The 21,645-nt window shown below is 34.8% G+C and overlaps 1 protein-coding gene across 1 annotated transcript in view; it reads right to left on the bottom strand.

Moving 5' to 3' along the window:
• The window catches only part of LOC150095249 (protein FAM135A), a 455,287-nt gene that overhangs the window by 310,486 nt on the left and 123,156 nt on the right, over positions 1–21,645 (bottom strand). The window contains exon 7 of the mRNA XM_090409881.1: positions 14,887–14,989. Within this exon, the coding sequence (XP_090266007.1) occupies positions 14,887–14,989 (103 nt within the window). The remainder of the gene's footprint in view (positions 1–14,886; positions 14,990–21,645) is intronic.

The raw sequence follows: 21,645 nt of genomic DNA, 5'->3' as shown, positions 1-21,645 counted from the left end.
ACTGATTAGAATTCCATGTAGTATCCTGTCAAAGGCCTTAGCAAGATCCAGCAGTATCACTGTAAACCCATTACCCTTATCCAGTTCAGCCGTCACTGTGTTATTAAACGTGAGTTACTGAGGCATGATCTACCCTTCACAAAACCATGCTGTCCCCCATACAGTATCCCATTTTCATATATCCATTCCTGTATTTTTCTCTTGACTACTTTCTCCAAAACCTTGACAACAACTCCTGATATGCTGATCGGTCGGTAATTTGCAACAGCAGTCTTGGAACCTCCCTTATGCATTGGAAGTATTTTCCCCTATTTCCACCCCCTTGGGAATAACCCAGACCCAAGACTCAAATTAAACAAAATAGTCAAGGGCACTGACAATTCTTTAGCCGCTTTGCATTAGACCCGAGCTGGTATACCATCCATTCCCACAGATGTATTCATATTAAGGTTTTGTAATATACTATTCACTTACATTTCATTCACCTCAATTCCCATATAAGCTATTGGTTCCTTCATTTCTGCAATATCACCACCTGGATGATATACTCCTGCAAAGTGCTCGCTCAGTAATTCCACTATATCAATTGATTCAGTTACCTCCATACCATCGACATTCCTTAAAATCATTCTGCCATATACATTTTTTCTTTTACTTGCAGCATATCGAAAAAACTGTTTGGGATTCTCTTTAGCTTGCATGGCTAATTTCCTTTCATAATCCGCTTTTGCTTTTCTTACCACACTCGTTACCCTTCTGGCCTATGCTTTATACTGTTAGTGTGCCTGCAGGTCACCTTTCTCCTTAAATTCCCTCCACAGTTGTTTCTTTTTTTGCAGCTCAAGCTTAATGGTGTTATTCATCCATTTAACCCCTACTTGATTTACTGTCTGGATTCTAGGTATACAGTCAGCCATTACCTCCTTCAAACGTTCCTTTACCGCTTCCCATGCACTATCAACCTCCAGCCCTTGCAGTTTTACATGCCATGGCACTGAACCAAGCAATCTCCTAAGCTTGTCATACTTACCAGCCTGGTAATTCCACATGTACCTTTTCTTCATCGAAAATTCCACACATTTAGCCACCTCCCAGGTGGCTAAATGTGTGGAATTTTATGATCACTCTCACCAATTGATGGCAACGTGGTCATATTAATTACAGTCAAATTCTCAGATGCAATTACTAGGTCAAGCACTCTCGAACCCCTAGTATATTCCATTACATGCTGTCTCAGGTAATTATCCCTTAATAACTGCATAAAATCCAATTCCTTCCTGCCGTTGAAATCCCCATAATAAGTACTAAGTACCTTTGAGTACTAAGAATAATAACGAACTTCCATGAAGAATGGAAGTTCGTTATTATACAAAAATATTATGGAGTATGGGCATTTCAACCGAGAAAATAATGAAAGATGAAGTTTGTACTAAGTTTACTTTTATGATTGCATCAAATTTTTTAGTCATTGTTATTGGTGTAAATCTGATTTATTTGAATACAGCAGAGCTTCCAATCCTCTGAGATCAGATAAAGACAATTGAAATTTATTGAGTTCCTGTCACATTATAGCTATAGTTTCCAATTTCTTAATGTGGTTTTGTTATTTTGAAGGTGAAGTGGTAGATTTTTTTTAATTTGAGGAACGTGGTTCTGTTCAAACATGTGGATCACTATTTCAGTTTTACTGGTATTAAATTTTTTATCTCCTTGTTTTTGTTCTTCTTATTGGTTAGATATTTGGGAATGGTTACATTACAGTCATGATAATGTTCTTTTAGCTGCGACCATAGCGATCTAATCGTCAAGCAGCATACATGACTTTGCAGTCAGGTTGACAAGGAAATTTGTATGCCACATTGTAGTATTCCAATATTTCCCTGTGTAAGTGAAATATGGTGGATTTTAAAAGGGTAGCCAGATTGTTATTTGTTATTTAAACACTGTGTGAAAACAATAAAAATATGAAAATACTAAGAAAACATTTATCAGTTGGCAAAAGTCAAATAACTGAAATAAAAGACAAAGAATGGAACTATAATAAGGAACCAAGAACAAATCCTAAGCAGGCTAGAAGAATTTTATAAAGAGCTCTATAGTAATCCTTCAATAGATAAATCAAATATAAATAGCTAGTCTCCATCGCATATAGAATTCATCCCCATTCACTTCAGATGAAATAAAACAAGCATTAAAGACCTTTCAGCTTTCATGATATAGGTCTTCTATCATTATATTAAAGTCTTCTGGAGTGTTTGCAAAAATTATATCATCTGCATATCTTAGGTGTGTTAAGTTTCTGTTATTAATTTTTATACCAAGGTTTGTCCAGTTTATATTATTAAATATTTCTTGAAGGAAATGTGCACAAATTCACATGGAGAGAAGAGGCTAGGAATAAGAAAAGTCTCATTGACTATGTTATTGTTGATAGTGATGTTTTCTCCATGGTGCAGGACACCAGAGTGTACAGAGGATTTGAAATTGGAAGTGATCACTATTTAGTCTTGAGCAGGATAAAATTGAATTTCATATTGAAAAGAATAACATGTAAGAAAGTTTTAAAGCAAATAAAAGTTGAGCAGCTCTCAGATGTAAACTGTAGACTAAAATACAGAAATATTATTGAAAAGAAAATGAAAGAGTTTGAGAACAGGAATCAAACCTTGGAGATTCAGTGGCAAACTCTGAAGGAAACATTGATTGATTCTGCCAGAGAGGCATGTGGTGAGGTTGTGTGCAAAGATAAAAAAAATCAGAACTCCCTGGTGGACACAGGAAGTTAAAGAGGCAGTGAAGGAAATGAAGAAAGCATATCAAAAGTTCCTGGCAAATAAGTCAGCTTTTACTCTTACAGAATACAGAGACAAAATATAAGAAAGCTAAACAGTGTGTAAAACTAGCTAAAGAAAAGTCATGGGAGGACTTTGGTAAGAATATAGAAAATAAATATCAAGAAGGTGGCAAAATATTCTGGAGGTTGTTGAAATAACTTAGGAATGGAGGAAAGAGTGCTGTAAAAGGAGTTAGAGATGATAAAGGTGACATGAAAACAGGAGAAAAAGATATCCTTGAAGTATGGAGTAATTACTTTGAAAAACTGCTAAATGAAACAAGCAGTGATGACAGCACAGTGATAAAAAACACTGACCAGGCATGTAGTCAGGAATACATATCCATACTTGAAGTAGAAAAAGCCTTCAAAGGCTTGAAATGTGGAAAGGCAGCAGGAGTAGATGATATTCGACCAGAAATGCTGAAGTATGGTGGTATAAGAGTCTTACAGTGGCTGCACTGCATAGTTCAGAAAGCCTGGAGAGAGGGACGAATTACCGATGATTGGAGTAGAGCTCTCATAGTACCCATATATAAAAAGGGAAATAAAACTGAATGTGAGAATTACAGAGGTATTTCCCTACTGAGTGTTCCTGGCAAGATCTATGCAAGTATACTTGAGAAACGGTTGAGAAGAATTGTGGAAGAAAAGCTTGGTGAAGAACAAGCTGGATTCAGGCCAAATAGAGGCTGTCAGGATCAGATCTTCACTTTACGACAAATAGTCGAGAAAGCATGGGAATATAACAAAGATCTGTATTTAAGTTTTGTCGATTTGGAAAAGGCATATGACAAGGTGCCAAGAGAGAAGCTATTCAATACGCTGCAGTTATATGGTGTGAATGGGGCATTATATCAAGCAATACTTAGTCTTTATTTGAGTTGTGAGTCAGCAGTTAGAATTGAAGGAAGTACAGGAAGACGGTTTAATGTTAAATCTGGTGTGAGACAAGGATGTACATTATCCCCTCTGTTATTCATTATCTATATGGATCACATTATGAAGGCATGTGGTATTAAACCTGATATCAAAATTGGAGATGTTAATGTCAGCTCTTTGCTTTATGCGGATGATGTTATACTTCTAAATAAATCCACTACAAGTCTGCAAGATTCTCTGACTAAATTGAATAGCTGTTGTAATAGATATGGTATGAAGGTCAGCAATAAAAAGACAAAGACAATGAAAATAGGCAGAATCATTGAAAATGTCAACTGTGTTGTGAATGGAGAACCTGTGGAACAAGTAAAATATTTCAGCTACTTAGGCACAATTTTTACTGAAGATGGTAAACTAAATATAGAAATAGACAACAGAATCAGCAAAGCTGGTATCGTGGGAAGTCAATTGAATAAATTCATATGGAATAAGAAAGAAATTAGTCGGAACACTAAATTAGCTGTATACAAGACTGTGTTCAAACCAGTTTTAACTTATGGATCTGAGAGCTGGGTCAGAAGTAAAACACTTGACCAAAGACTAGAGACCGCAGATATGAGAGTCCTGAGAAAGATTAGAGGCGTGAACAGACGGCATCAATGGCAATATCATATTAAAAATGAGGATATTAGGAAAGAACTTGACATTGTCAGCATCCAGGAATGCGTTAGCAGAGCTAATCTCAGATGGTATGGTCACTTAAATAGAATGGGAGAGGAAAGATTAGCAAAACAAGTGTTCTCTGCCAGGTTGGCAGGAAAACGACCCAGAGGAAGACCAAGATATAGGTGGATTGATACGGTACAAAGTGCCTTAGACGATAGAAATATAAGATCTGATAATGTTGGAGTCTTGACAAGTAACAGACTGATTTGGAGGAAAATTGTAGATAGGAAGTTAGTAATGATGTAATTTTTTCATGTAGTACTGTCATATCCTGTACACCCCTTGAGGGTACATGGCAGGAATTTGATGATGATGATGATGATTCTTGAAGGACTGCTGTAAAGATTTTGGACGATAGAGAGTCTCCTTGTCGGACACTTTTTTCAATTGATATTTTATTGCTACTTGTGTGAAGTTGGATTGTTGCTGTTGCAGTGTGGTATATTTCCTGGAGGAGGTCCATATCCTCTCCAGGAACTCCCTGATTCTGGAGCGCTTTGATTATTGCATTAGTTTTGATGGAATCGAATGCTTTTTCATATTGGCAATAGGTTTTCTTCTGCTTTTGCTATTATTTTTTTTACTGCATGAATATCATTGTGTTAAAGCCTTTACCGAATCCTGCTTGTTCTGCTGGTTGATTTGAGTCTAGAAGAGGGGGTTAACCTGTTTGTTATTACTTTTGTGAGAATTTTGTACAGATTGGAGAGAATACTAATTGGTCTATAGTTCTTTACTTTTTCTTTGTCCCCTTTTTTAAATAACAGTATCAGAGTAGCATTTTTCAAGTTTTCTGGTATCTTCTCCTCTTCTAGGCATAGATTTAGTAAGTTTGTGACATGGTGAATGATATTTCCTCCCCATTTGATTAATTCTGTGTGAATTAGATCTTTACCAGGACATATTTCATTTGTTTTAATGCTTGTTTTATTTCATCTGAAGTGAATGGGGATGAATTCTATATGCGATGGAGACTAGCTATTTATATTTGATTTATCTATTGAAGGATTACTATAGAGCTCTTTATAAAATTCTTCTAGCCTGCTTAGGATTTGTTCTTGGTTCCTTATTATAGTTCCATTCTTTGTCTTTTATTTCAGTTATTTGACTTTTGCCAACTGATAAATGTTTTCTTAGTATTTTCATATTTTTATTGTTTTCACACAGTGTTTAAATAACAAATAACAATCTGGCTACCCTTTTAAAATCCACCATATTTCACTTACACAGGGAAATATTGGAATACTACAATGTGGTATACAAATTTCCTTGTCAACCTGACTGCAAAGTCATGTATGCTGCTTGACGATTAGATCGCTATGGTCGCAGCTAAAAGAACATTATCATGACTGTAATGTAACCATTCCCAAATATCTAACCAATAAGAAGAACAAAAACAAGGAGATAAAAAATTTAATACCAGTAAAACTGAAATAAACAGAGAAAAAACGAAAATCATGTTTAATCATTTTGTAACACCAAAAACCATAATAAGAGAAAACAATTTCTTGGAAAGAGTCTCTTCATGTGCATACTTAGGTCATCTCAATGAATCTAAACTGTGGACTCCAAAAGGAAGTAAATAGGAGAGTTCAACTTGCCTGGAGTGCATTCAGAAAATTGAAAAGTATTTTTCAAAACAATGATGTTCCACTCTGTTTAAAAAGGAAGACATTTAACTAGTGTATACTTCCAGTCATCACATATGGTTGTGAAACTTGGTTGCTAACAGAAGCACTGGCAAATAAACTAACAACAACTCAAAGAAAAATGGAGAGGTTGATGCTAGGCATCACATTAAAAGATAACAAGCAAAACACCTGGATAAGAAGCCAGACTCACATCACACATCATTCTTCACCATAAGAAACTAAAATGGAAATGGGCTGGACATCTATCCAGGAGAGAAGATGAGTGATGGACCACCATACTAATGAACTGGATTCCAAAAGAAGGGAAACGAGGCAGAGGACTCCTAAAAAAAAGTGGAGTGATGAACTGTCAAAATTTGTTGGGGAAAAATTGGTCAATCATTGCCAAGAACAGAGAAAGGTGGAAAAAACTGGAGGAGGCCTTTGCCCAGCAGTGAACAGAAAATGGCTGAAAAGAAGAAGAAACACTGTGTTTAAAATATATTTAAGCACATAAGTATTTTTAGTATATGATAGTTTTATCATTTGATGTGTAGGAAAATTTTCTTTGATTGTAGGACTGATTAATCAAATTTTGGCTGTTTGGGTTTACATAATTTATTAATTGCATGGGATAATTTTGGTTTTTGAAAATCTGTTTTTTTGTTTAATTTCCTTATTAAGGCAACTATTTTAATAGAAAATTTATATGCATTTATGAATTGTGGGAGAATAATTGATATTTTAATGGAGTATGGATAATAGGAGTTAAAATGCAGGTAGTTCCCAATACGTGTGGGTTTCTATATTTTTGTGACTATATGGTCATTGGATCTAACTGACATTAAATTTTTAAAAATTTCATGTATTTTTTAGGTTCTGATTCTATGGCAAATTTTAGTCTATTACTAAAGTCATTAAGTGAGGTTTATAAGGAAGTTATGCATGTGGATCTCAAATACAAAAAACTTCATCCACATATTGCCCATAAAAAAGTAATTCCAAGGGAAAGGGAAGTGTTTAATAAGAATGTAACTTACAAAGCCTCATGAATAGGAGGAGAGTGGATATGATTGAGAAAGTTGATAAGAGGGTTTGTTATTGGATCAACAAAGAAATTTTTCATTGAATGAGAGAAAGGAAAAGAACAGTAGGCCATCCTTGGAAACTGTATTTTGATATGTGTGTGTGTGTGTGTTAGAAGACTGATTTACTCAGTTGAAATACATGTTTTTTAGGATTAAATGACTGGGAAACTGAGAAAAGAAGTAAAAAACAAATTTTAATGGCATGACTAGTTTTGTCTTTAACAGACTTCTTCAGGTGCAAAAAATAAAAGAAATAACTAACAAGAACCATAAAGGAAATAACTCTAAACAGCACAAAAAAGTTAGCATATACATATCAACATTAATGTATTGACATTTGTGTATTTAAAAACATTCTCTCTCTGACCTCATTGTCGGCATACACTTGAGCTTATAATCTCGTGTACATACACCAATATTGGATAGCAGCACAATGACAGTCAGAGATTATAACTTAGGTTGCTGTTGAGATGTATAGGATTAAGGATGATTTCTTTAGATTCTACTATCTTTCTTTCTGGTTCATCGTAACACCGGTAAATATTAGTAGACTTGTCCCATAGAACTAGATGGGTGTGGTTCTCTTCATTAGAATTTGCAGAAAACAGAACATGGCTCGACAGAGCACTGGCTCGCGTTCTCCCATAAAAAGAGAAATCAATGATTTCTCTGTCTGGCCAAAGTATGGTTTATCCCACAAAATCTGGTAGACAATAGGATATTTGACATAACAACCTCAAGTATCCCGGCATCTACCAGATTTTGTGCAACTGTGATAAACCACACCTTGGTCAGACAGAGAAATCCACTATCCAAGTGTTAGCAAACAAAGTTTGCACCTGAAAAATAATCAGGCCTGGGGCAACTCGTATATGAAAGCTAATGACTTCACATCACTTGCCTTAGTATCCCATAATGCAAAGCATATATCCTATGGGTATGTATAATGCTATGTATTATGGGAAGGGTCACTACCCAGACTGGTTTCAACCTTTATTGAGGTCTCATCAGTGGAAGACAGACCCAGAGATGATACTAAGGTTGAAGTAATACCGAAGTCACATTTTCCTATAGCCAAAAGGTGCCCCAGTCCTGATTATTTTTCAGGTGCAAGCTTTGTTTCCATACACTTCGATAAAGGATTAAGCCAAGTATATAATTTCATGGTATCTTTAATTTATAATATAACCAAGTGGAAAAACGTACAATGACTACCTCTAATCCAGAGTATTTTATTAATAAGGTGCGATGGCTTTTGGCTACTCATATACGAAAATATGACTTTGGCATTACTTCTACCTTAGCATCACTCACAGGTGTCAAAAGTTTGGTCATGCCTAGAAACTATGTAAAGCTGAATTCAAATGTCTGAAGTGTGGGGATAGCCACCCAACCAATATCTACACAAAGCTGAAAACTACCTCGGCTAAATGTGCCAACTGTGGTGGCCATCATCCTGCCAACTATAAGGGATGTATTCAGCATCCAAAGAACACACGGATGGAGACAGCCAAACAGTCCTCCTCTAGTACAAGCCTCCACAGCCAAAGGCTCAGCAGCCACAGTCAGAGACCTTCAAAGACAGAGGGAGCGAAAAGCAAACAAGAAGTTATGCTGATGTGGCCCACACAAACAAATCAGCACCTACAAACCTAACAGCTGTTATTACAACCTCTCTAGCAAACATGCTACAAGACTTCAGCCTGTCAAACCCTTCAGCAACCTCCACTAAAAGATTTCTATGTGAAACACAGGCCATCCTCACAGCACTTATAGATGAGTAGAAACAAAATTATTCCAGCCTCTGTTCAGATCATTGCATGGAATACAAATGGCCTTAGAAACAAAATACTGGAGCTCCAGTATTTTGAAATCTTAAGATTTCACTATTTTCCTTCCACCTGGAAACTGGCTGATGTAATTCCTATACATAAGCCAGGCAAGGACCCACACCTACCTCAAAATTATCGTCCAATCAGTCTCATCTCCAACCTGGGTAAGGTTGCGGAGAAGGTCATCCTCTCACAACTTCAAGCCTCCCTAAATGAACTAGACATCCTTCCTAAAGAACAGTTTGGTTTTCAGCAATGCCATAGTACTACCCAGCAAATGCACAGAATTGTGGAATATATTACCACCAGCAACAACTGGTGTCAATACACGGAGCTGTTTTTCTTGATCTATCCAGAGCATTTCACAAAATATGGCACTTTGGATTGTTACACAAACTTATCTCAGCTGGTATCTCACTAAAAATGGTATACTTAAAAGACATATTTTGGTGATTACACCACATTTTTGATTATTCAGTTATACAACATACTGAAATAATAGTTCCCTCTGAAGATGTAAATAATAGGATTTACATCTTCAGAGGTAAATATTATAACTTAAAGTTTAAACAAGATAAATTAATAAATACAAATCATAACTGTCTGGCTATTCATAAACTCAAATAACAGAATGCAGATATAAAACGTTATTGACATTGAACAATACTGGACGATGTCACGTGTTCTTGTTCTCGTTCATACAGTCCAAACTCAGATTGAGGTAGATTTTTTATTAGAGCTGACCACACTTAATGGAGAATTAAACCTTGATTTTTATTGCATTAGGTTGCATTTTTCAGCATATTAGCAGCTTCTTTAAATTTCTTATGTAGCAGTTGTTTTCTATGTATGACATCGTCGTGTTTTGCCAGAGTACATTGTATCCAGTGGAAATGGTATGGAAAACAAGACCAGTTTTTTGTTCTCTTTTGTATTGTACGTCTTTTTGGTGTTCAGGCATGCGTATTTCTCCAGATCTTCTTGTCTGTCCTACGTAGCAAATCCTGCAAGAGCAATGGATTTTGTAGACTCCTGGTTTTTTAAGAGGACGATGAGGTGGTTTCGGTGGATGTAGGAATCTTGAGATTTTTTCCATAGGAAAGAAGGCTACTTTTACGTTGTGTTTGTTCATTAATTTGGCTAGCTTATCTGTAACATTTTTGATATAAGGAAGCGAGATTGCGTTTTTGTAATCCTGTTTTATTGTGTTGTTAGTCGGAGGTATTTTAAGGATTCTCTTGATGGTTTTTTGTTTCATACCCATTCGGCTGGAGGATTTGTGTTAAGTATTTCAGTTCTTCATTACATCTTTCTTGTGTGCTGGAGAAATTGTATGCTCTGTCTCAAAGAGTTTTAATTAAGGTTATTTTTTGTGAAGGATGGCGGTGTGAGGCTGCATTTAGAAATCCTTCTGTGTTGGTCAGCTTCCTATTTCCTGAGAAGGAGAGTTTATTTTCTTCATTACCTTCTAATAGAATATCTAGAAAAGGAAGTTTTCTATTTTCTTCTTGTTCTAAAGTGAATTTTATGGTGTTGTGCAAACTGTTGAAATAATCTTTCAAATTGATAAGTTCATCTGTTGTTCCATTCCATAATGAACATATCGTCTACGTAGTGTAGCCATATTTTTGTTTTTATATGGTAATTCTTTAGAGCATTGTTTTCAAAATTTTCCATAAATATTGTTCAATGTCAATAACATTTCATATCTGCATTCTGTTATTTGAGTTTATAAATAGTCAGATGGTTATGATTTGTATTTATTAATCTCTCTTGTTTAAACTTTAAGTTATATTATTTATCCCTGAAGATGTAAATCCTACGATTTACGAAACTTGTTGGGAACTATTATTTCAGTATGTTGTATAACTGAATAATCAAAAATGTGGTGTAATCACCGAAATATGTTTTTTCAACCAATTAGCCACAGAATGCCTGCAATGGTACATTTAGTTAGATCATATCTCCAAAACAGAACCATGCAAATTAAGATCAAGTACTACCTCATTTCAGCACCATATCTTTGCCGGAGTACCGCAGGGATCCCAACTGGCTCCATTGCTGTTCTCTATATACATGTGAGATATCCCACACAACCCAATGTCATCCATCAGAGCCATATATGTGGATGACACAGCACTGCTAGCCAGATCTCTCTGACTACACTTCATTACTAGAAAGCTTCAAGAAAACCTTCTAAAATTAGAGAGATTTGGTTCTCCAAATGGAGACTGGAAGTAAATCCCCAAAAAAGTTCAGCCATTCTCTTCATGAAAAGGGCGATATCTCCTGCAGGAGACATCATACTATTCAATATGATACTATTCCGTGGCAGACAGAAACAAAATACCTTGGTGTTGTCCTCGACAAAAAATTAACTTTTAATCAATACATCAAGGGTATGTACATGTGCAAAGGCATCTAAAGCCATCACCCAGATCTACCCCCTAATTAACAGGAACAGAAAGCTAAATGTTAGAGTCAAATTGCTTTTATACAAGCTGATGATTCGTCCTATACTTACTTACACTTCTCCAGCCTGGAGCCACACCTCCAATACTAATATTATCAAACTGCAACGTGTACAAAACAAGTGCTTGCGAATGATTCTAAACGCCCCATGGTTCATCTGAAACAATCAACTTCAGCGAGATACAAATATTCCTTATCTTCTCTTTCCTACAATCTTTTGCAACAAAGTTCTTCTTAAAGACATCCATACAACGATCTAGTTCACCAAGCTGTAGCATACGAGGCAACAGATATATTCAAATATAAAAGACCAAAAGCTATTTTAGCTTTCAGTAGCGATGCATAATCTTCATGCCCATCCAGGGCGAGCAAACTGCACATAAAACTCTACCCTCACTGTAGCCGTAACAGATAGTGGGGAATATGAAAAGCTTCTTGCTCCACCCCTAAAAACATTAATGTCAATTGTCTTAGTATCACCTCTAGATCTGGTTCCCACTGGCGAGAACTCAATAAATGTTGAAACCAGTCTGGCTAGTGATCCTTCCCATAATGCATAGCATTATACATGTCCGTAAGGATATGTGCTTTGCATTATGGAATACAAAGGAAAGTGATGTGAAGTCTTTAGTTTCCATATACAAGTTGCCCCAGTCCTGATTATTTTCCAGGTGCAAACTTCGTTTGTTTACACTTGGATAAAGGATTAAGCCAAGTATATAATTTCTTGGTATCTTTAAAACATAAGTAATATTTTATCAAGAAGGGGTATATGTGGAACTACAAGGAAGGTGATTATGACAAAACACTGCAGGGTAAGGGAGAGTTAATCAGGTAGGAGTTAGATGGATGAGTAATATCATTAATATGAGCTGCAGAAGAAAATGAAGAAAATGCTGTGGAGGGTATATAAGGAGAAATGTGACCAGCAAATTCATGAACAGCAAGAAAGGCAACCAGTATGGCAAGGAAGGCAAAATCAGATTATGAGAAGAAGCTAGCTGAGCAGGTCAAAAGAATTTCCAATAAGTTCTTTCCTTACGTGGCAAGTAACAGGAAGAATGACTAAGGAAGATTAAACTTAATAAGTGATGATGATCAAAAGGTGACAGAAACTGATAAAATAGCTGAGTTACTGAGTGATCACTTTGCAAGATTATATCATCCTAGTGAAGGTACTGCTTTAACATATTTAAGAGACACTAATGCAGAAGCAGAGGTAGATGAATTGGAGTTTCTTAGGATATATATAGCTGTGAGATTAGATGGGATATCAGCTCATGTTTTGAGGAATGTGCAAGGGAACCACCAATGCCTCTGACTAAGCTCTTTAAGTGTCAGCTCTATTTCAATGGAGTGAAAAGAGGGCAAAATAATTCCCTTGCATAAGGGAAGTTCTAGAACTGCAGTAGAAAATTATAGACCAATCAGTATCTCAGGCGTGATGGTAAAGTACTGGAAAAATTGGTCAAAAAGAGAATTCAAGAATGAGTGGATAAAAATATGATACTGTATGAGGGTCAAGATTTCTTTGTGAAGGGTCAGTCATGCCTTAGTAATCTACTAACTTTTTATAATAGAGTAACAGCTGAGTTGGATAAAGGAAATGGCTACATGATGATTCTGCTGGACTTTGCAAAGCCACTTGACAAAATACCACATGGAATTCTGTTAGGCAAATTAGAACAATGGAGATTAGAAATAGGAGTGTCAGAATCGAGGCAAAAACAGGTGACTAGTGATGCTGCAAGTTTCAGTGCTGAGAGCAGTGATATTTAATCTGTACATAAATGATACAGGAAATAACTTGAAAGGAAACATTCAGTTGTTTGATGATGCAAAATTAAGTAGAGTAATAATCAAGATGATGTGGAGAGCTCATAAGACTATTTAAATAGGCTGTCAGTATGGGCAAAAGATAATGGATGTCAGTTTAATGTGGAGAAATGTAAAATTATGCATTTTGGAATCAAGAGATTACAAGCTGTGTATTACATTGATGGCACTGTACTCCAGGAAATAGATGAAGCTAGAGATTTAGGGATGGTGGTAGACAGAGTTAAAATTTAGAGGACATATTACTAAAGGTAGCTCATAAGATTACTTGGCTATTGAAGAACACATTAACAAGCAAAGATAGGAAGTTGCTTATAAGGCCTTGATATGTCCTCATCTGCATTACTGTGCTCAAGTCTGGTCTCTTGGTTGGTTACAGGGACCAGAACAAGGGGTCATCCTTGGAAGTTGAATAAAGGTGTGGTTAGTAGGGGTGTGAGGACTAGTTTTTTTTTTGCTTGAAGAGTTATGAATGAGTGGAATGGGTTGCCAGAGTCAGTTATGAGTGCTTTGTCTGTTAATGGATTCAAATACCCCTATTTGAATCCATTAACAGACAAAGCACTCATAACTGACTCTGGCAACCCATTCCACTCATAGAAGCATGACAAATTGTGTGGATCATTTGGGTCTCCCGTGAGTCTTCAGACTTCATGGAGGTGCCAATACAATAATAATAGTAATAAAAAATGAAGAAGTGGAATGGGTTGCCAGAGTCAGTTATGAGTGCTTTGTCTGTTAATGGATTCAAATACCCCTATTTGAATCCATTAACAGACAAAGCACTCATAACTGACTCTGGCAACCCATTCCACTCATAGAAGCATGACAGATTGTGTGGATCATTTGGGTCTCCCGTGAGTCTTCACACTTCATGGAGGTGCCAACACAATAATAATAGTAATAAAAAATGAAGATATTAGAAAGGAAACTCGCATTGTTAGCATTCAAGAAGAATATATGAGCTGAGCTTATGTAAGGTGGTTCATCATCTACATGGATGACATAATGAGGTAAGCTACTCTAAATCTGATATCAAAATTGGAGAGGTTAAGGTCAGCTCTTCACATTATGGTAATAAGTTATACTCTATAATAAATCCAGTACAACTCTTCAGGATTTCTTAACTGAACAGAATAACTGCAATAACCAATTTCATATGAAAATCAGCAGTAAAAAAGTCTGATTATGACAATAGACAAGAACATGAACGATATTAACTACATTCTGAATTTATGGAAGTAAAATATTTCAGTTAATGTAACATAATATAAGCTAATGTCCTGATCACTTAAAATGGTGAAAGGAAGGTTAGCAAAACAATGTTTGAGACCAACATTAAAAAGACCCAGAGGATAACAGACTACTGTTAAGTAGAACCTTAGAAAAACTGAAATGTTAGATTTGACAATACTGGAGTTGTACCAAATAAGATTAATTTGAGAAAAACTGTTGACATGAATTTAGTAATAATGTAAACTTAATCATGTAGTACTATCATAACACCATGTACACCCTTGATATTACTTCTCAGGAATTTGATAATGAGAAAATCTTACATATTATTACATGCCTATAATACCCACCTGTGGGCCAAACAATACTGTTTCGAGCCCAGATGAATGCGACTTCTTTGAAGACAGACGAGGGCTATTAGTCAAAAATGCTTGCCTCTGCGGCTTTTGTATGCTAAAAATAAATAAATAAATAAAAATAATATTGCACCTGCCTTAGCAATCATTTACATATATACTAATGTAAACCTTTCTATACCTCCATTACAAACCATAGAATGTAACTGAAGAAATGCCAATAATATATAAATGTTTACATAAACATTTGTATATTAGAGCTATGCTTATATCTAATATTAAGATCTAAAATTTCCCAAACTTATCAGAAAATTGTTATTTCATATTCATTTCATGGAATGTTTCGAAAAAACTTTTGAATATCTTTAAATACTTTATTACTGAGAAAGAGCTAATTGTATCTTAGCAACTAAGATGCTACTGTTTGTTGTTCAAGTATTAATTAAATGAAACTAGCTTCAATTTGGAAACAGAGTGTTTCCAATTTCAAAATGAAGGCAATGCCTAATAGTTATGGGAAACATCCCTATAACTGGATGACTAATTTAGATCACAGCAACAAGGTAGATTATTAAGAAAGGAGAGTAATATCCCAAGTTACACATACTCAATTTACACAAATTCATGTTAAGGCAATTCTTATTTTTTTTTTTTTTTAGTGAAACCTTATGTTAGTTTAACTTTAACTTCAGTCAGAGATATTTCGACATTGCTTATCCTCAGATTTTAATTTCCCTGTTTTGTAATCACAGTAGCCCCCCTCTCCCCCTTTCTCAATTCAATTACTGGAAGAAAACAAAAGTACTGCATAGAAGCTTTTTACAAGTCAAAAAGACTGTTCTTAGAAGCAACAGAAGCCGTTAAAACATACTCCAAATCTCAACAAATATGGCTGTATAAATTTACCTAAGATTTGGGAGACAGTCATCTTAAGACATAACTAGATATCTGCTTTCTCTCTGTTTTTTTTTAAGATAGAGGGCACCTAATTAGGACTTTAGTCTGTGTTGTTGCTACAATTTTTTAAACTAGTCCCTTTGTTACACCATGTTGTTAGTCTCGCATACTGTGACAAACTGTGTTTTTGGGCTCTGAAGATGCTGGTTATAACAACAGAGAAATATCAGCAATAAGTAAATAAATAATTATTTACTAATAATTCTGTGTTCTGATATATACCGTAAAAATTAAACAACATGAATTCTAGATATGGGTATGAAGGGGGAAAAAAGGATATAAAATGAATGACAATTTAATGAATCAACACTCTGTACCATTAAACAATGCTGAAAAAATTAAAGAAGCATGTGAAAAGCCTGAAACATTTGAAACTAAAAAAAAAAAAAAAATCCTAAAGCAAAATTTCCATAAAAAATAACAGACAAAACAAAAAATCTGAAAAATACAACAAAAAACTTAGAACATACAATAAAGATATGTCACCCCCCCCCCCAAAAAAAAATAACACCAAAATTTCTTCCACATCCATTTAACCAACATTTGAGGCATCAATACAAACATCAGTGATATATAAACACACCACCACACTCCTTTTCTTAACACAACACCAATTGGCATACTCCACAATCACAGCCCACTTCAACTGTCTCAACTACATCCTGCATGATGCATTCTGCAAAAAGTGAGGAAGGTGTGATTTTGAAATCTGATATCCTTTGGCAAAGGGATAACCAACGTGAAATCCCTAACTTTCCTTTGTTACAATTAATCCCCTAACTTAACGAACTTTCCTTTGTTACAATTAAATTTACACTTAACTTTCTTTGTTCTTTACAGAAATTTGGCAGTCACAATATTTAACAGTTTACTCTAAATTATTTCCATACTACATAAACATAAAAATCTTGCTAATTAACCACAAGTATGTTGTATGGATTTAAGTTTTCTAGTAAAATAGGCATACAAGGAATTGTTGTACAAAATCCTTCTATGCAAGATTTTACAAGCTGTAAATAATTACAGAGAAGAGGACACTGAAACTATGAGTAAAATGAGTACTTCAAATGCACTCTATGATGATGTCAATTTAAATCCAAAAGGAAGGTTAGCATCTGATATTTCTCATTTGAAAACAAGAAACAGTCTTGAAAATTGGAATGTGAGAACATTATATAAACTAGAGAATTCTGGCAACCTTATACAGGAAATTAAAAGAATTAAAGTTGATGTGATGGGAATTAGTGAAACCAGATAGCCTAACTCAGGAAAACTAGATAAAGATGGCTTTACATTTGTATATTCTTGTGGAGAGAAGAATGAATATGGAGTGGGTTTCATGATTAAAAAAGACAGTTTTAAATCTGTAATGGGGCTGAGGCTCATAAATGAAAGAATGATACTTATTAAATTAGCTACAAAGCTTATTAACATCATAATTATTCAGGTTTATGCCCCTGTGACAACTCAGAATGATGAAGAAATAGATTTGTATAATAACTTACAAAAATATATAGAATATGTTAAATTAAATGAGATACTCATAGTGATGGGTGACTTGAATGCAAAGTTTGGAGAAGGGGAAGAAAATCCAGTTGTTGGAAAATTTGGATTGGGAGAAAGAAATGAAAGAGGTGAGAGATTGATACAATTCTGCATTTAAAACAACCTACACATAATGAATACTTTCTTTCAACATCCAAAGCACAGACTATATACTTGGACAAACCCTGATAATAATGATAAATAATAGATACCATAACCCCATTTTGTTTACTTTAAAGATTAAACTAAAAATCATTTCTAAAAACAATTATACTGAAAGACTTGACAGCTCTGAATATATTGGAAGTTTTTTTCCACTTGGTTAGACTATAAATTATATATTTAGTTTAATCCTTTATCCAAGCAAACAAAGTTTGAGCCTGAAGTATCTTCAGGGCTGGGACAACTCGTGGCAAAGGTGGAATGAGTTCTCATCACTTTCCTTAGTATCCCATAATGCAAAGCACATCTCCTTGCAGACATGTATAATGCTATGCATTATGGGAACGGTCACTACCCAGACCAGATTTGACCTTTATTGAAGTCTCTTCAGTGGGAGCCAGATCCTGAAGAGACCTCAATAAAAGTTGAAACCGGTCTGGGTAGTGACCCTTCCCATAATGCATAGCATTATAGATGTCTGCAAGGAGATGTGCTTTTCATTATGAGTACTAAGGAAAGTGATGAGAACTCATTCCACCTTTGCCACGAGTTGCTCCAGTCCTGAAGATACTTCAGGCGCAAACTTTGTTTGCTTCCACTTGGATAAAGGATTAAACTAAATATAATTTATAGCTCTGAATAGACCTGACAACATAATGATGTCCAACTTAAAAATTAGATCATGTAGGATATAAAACAGAAGACAATTTACTTAGCAACACAGAGGAAATTGAAAAAAGACAGTCAAAATTTAGAAGTGCAATATATGAGACAGCCAATGAGATTATTCGAAAAATTAAATACAATGAGAAAAAACTCTGGATGACAGTATCAATATTAGAAGTTATGAAAGACGCAAAAAAAGACAAACACACAACAGTATAAATACTCAGTAAAATGATAAAAAATTAATGCAGGAAAACTAAAGACAAGTGGCTAAATAAAAATGTTAAGAAATAGAGGAAATGAACAATAAGCACAAAAGTAACGAAATGTATAAATCAATCCAAGCTCTGACAAAAAGAAAATTTTCAACTATAATCTTTGTATAAAAGATCAAAATGGAAAAATACTACTAGAAACAAGATATCATAAAAAGATGGAAAGAATATGGAAAGGAACTGTTTGACTCTGATCACACAGATGAATTAAATATACAAAATATGGATAGTGAACCAATTACGTATGAAGAAATAGAATATGCTATAAGTCAAATGAAAACAGGTAATACACCAGGCCCTGATCAGATTCCCTATTAAATTGTTAAAGACATTAAATGAAAACATAATTAATGATCTAAAGGTTATTTTTAATAATATATATGGTACAGGATACATCCCTGATGATCTAAGAAAATCCATCTTTGTCACTCAGTTTAACAAGCCATGTTATGAAATCACTACTGAGAATAATCCTAGAACTTGGTCAACAGACATAGAAGACAATAAGGTTTTCAAAAAGACAAAAGGTACAAGAGAAAGAATTTTCAATTTGAAAACATTATGCAAAAGAAGTCTCAAGAAACCAAACCTGATTCAATAGATCGCAAGAAATTAATACATATCCTACAGAATAATGGGTTAAAAGGAAAAGAGCTGTGTATAATTACAAATATATACTGGAACCAAATAAGATACAAAAATGCATATTCTGATAGCTTTGAAATCATGTAATCACATTTAATGTATAATATATATAGTGAGCAAGTTCTTAAAGATACTGAAGAATTGAAGGGCATAAAAGTCAGGAATAGGAACTTCAAGTATACGGTTGGCATGGTCCTTATTACTGAATATGAAGATTATCTTCAAACTTAGTCACAGAAATTAACAACAGAAGCTTAGACATGGAATTAATTATTAACCTGAAGAAAACAAAGTGCATGATTATATCAAAAGAACCAATAAATAAGAAACTAAATATCCCATTAACAAAAAGAAAAACTGAACAGGTTCAATCTTTTGAAAATTAAAGAACAAAAACTTAAATATTTTGGACATCTAACTAGACAAGAAGGCATTGAGAAATTAATATCAGAAGGGAAACTGGACAGAAAAAGAAGGACAGGTAGACCCAGGAGAATGTGGTTTGAAGACATTAAGGACTCGACTAGCTTGAATTACCATAAATGCTCCAGAGCAGCAAAAAAAAAAAAATTCCATGACATGGTTGCTAACCTCCTTCTAGGGGTATGACACTTGAAGAGCAGTAAGTGAGTGGAACAGTCTGCCTGTTGAAGTAGTGAGTACATTTAATATGAATTAGTTAAAAGAAAGCATGATGGTTTGAGTGATGTACAGCCTTCCTTGATAACTACTTGCCTCCCTGGAGGTGTCAAATAATAATAATAATAAAACTGCATAGGGCACTTTCCTAATCAACCTGATGTATTTCAGAGGTGGCATGTTGATAGCACAATTTTTATTTTTTAATGGATGCATATCTGTTTTTTTTTATCTCTAGAGATGAAGCTGTTGCACATTCACTTCCAATTCATCCTCAGACAAGGATCCCACATGGCGCACACAAATAAAACCAATGACTTGAATAAAAAAAAGTTACCGAATTGGCCAGAAGAATTTTAAAAAATCTTTATCATCAAAACATCCATTAGTCCCAAGAATTTATGGCACACCAAAAATACACAAAAAGGATATTGCGTTATGACCAATTGTAGATGGGAGAGATTCTCTGACCTCAAGCTTAGCAAAATATCTGTCAAACCACACATAAGAAAAGCAGAATAATTTGTAAAAAATAGTTTACGTTTTATTGAAAAAGTAAAGGATATAAATATAGAACTTTCAGGTATCTTAGCAAATTTAGATGTAGTCTCTCTTCAACATGTACCCAGAAATGGCACAGTGAATCTACTCATAAATCTTTTCCCACGGACACTGTAGAACTATTCAAACACTGCATGGAAAACACTTTTTTCATATTTCAAGACAAATGTTGGAAACAAAAAGGAATTGCCATGGGTTTCCCCCCCTTTCTGCAGTCTTAGCCAACTTGTTTATGGAAAATTTCAAAACTAATGCATTAAGAAACTATCAGAAGAAACCAAAACCTTGGTTATGTTACATCAAATGATATTTTCATCATTGGGTCAGGAACGATGGATGAGTTGATTGCTTTCAAAGATTATCTGAACTTGCATCCCAATATAAAATTCACTCTTGAACTAGAACAGCACAAAAAATTACCATTCCTTGACATCCTTGTCAAAGTAAGCGAAGAAGAAAAAAGGTTATCCTTTTCCACATACAGAATACCTACCACAATGGGAAGATTTTTAAATGCCGCTTCACACCACCATCCATATGCAAAAGATAGGCATAATTAAAACTTTATGAGACAGGGCATACAATATATCAAGCATGTCAATTAAAAGGAACGAAGAACTGCACTACCTGAAATAGAACCTCACAGTTAATAGTTTTGAACCCAAGACAATCAAAAAAAATTCTTAATACATCTCCTGCAACTCCCTTACTTAAACAACATTACAATCACATTGCCTTACATCAAGAATGTCACAAACAAAGTAGCTGCATTGCTCTGCGAGTACAATGTAAAAATGGCTTTTTTACCATTACAAAAAATACTAAGATTCCTATATCCACTGTTGTGTCCTGAAAAGGCTAAGAAATGTTTATTATAAAATATTCAGGTCACAACTTTAATACAACTTAAGCAGAGAATATGGAACGTTGGCAACACAATAAGTGTAAGCTGTTTGTAAATGCAAATCAATTAAAAATTTAGGAATAGCATAAAATTGTATAAAGAGCTGTTAAAAATAATCTGTATTAAGTGAGGGCCAGATGTAAAGATCAATGTAAGCTGGCAAATCCACTTAAGAACCCCGTCTCTTGTACTAAAATAGCTATGCCTGTGAGTCAGGGTTCAAGGGTCACCTTTGCCATCCTGTATTATGCATAAGAAGGGAGGGAAGGAAGTACTGGAAAGAAAAACCAAAGTGCCTTCCAGGAAGAGAAATCAGGTACACGTGCGACTAAATAGAGGGAGCTAAGGAGATTGACGTAAACACATGTGACCATGTTTGGCGCGCATCACGAAGATCGA

The sequence above is a fragment of the Typopeltis vanoorti genome, chromosome 20 (genome assembly GCF_054136105.1).
Source record: "Typopeltis vanoorti isolate ZY-2024b chromosome 20, IOZ_Tvanoo_1.0, whole genome shotgun sequence".
Lineage (NCBI taxonomy): Eukaryota > Metazoa > Arthropoda > Arachnida > Uropygi > Thelyphonidae > Typopeltis > Typopeltis vanoorti.
The sequence above is the reverse complement of the archived record's forward strand: the minus strand, read 5'-3'. Positions and strand labels throughout refer to the sequence as shown.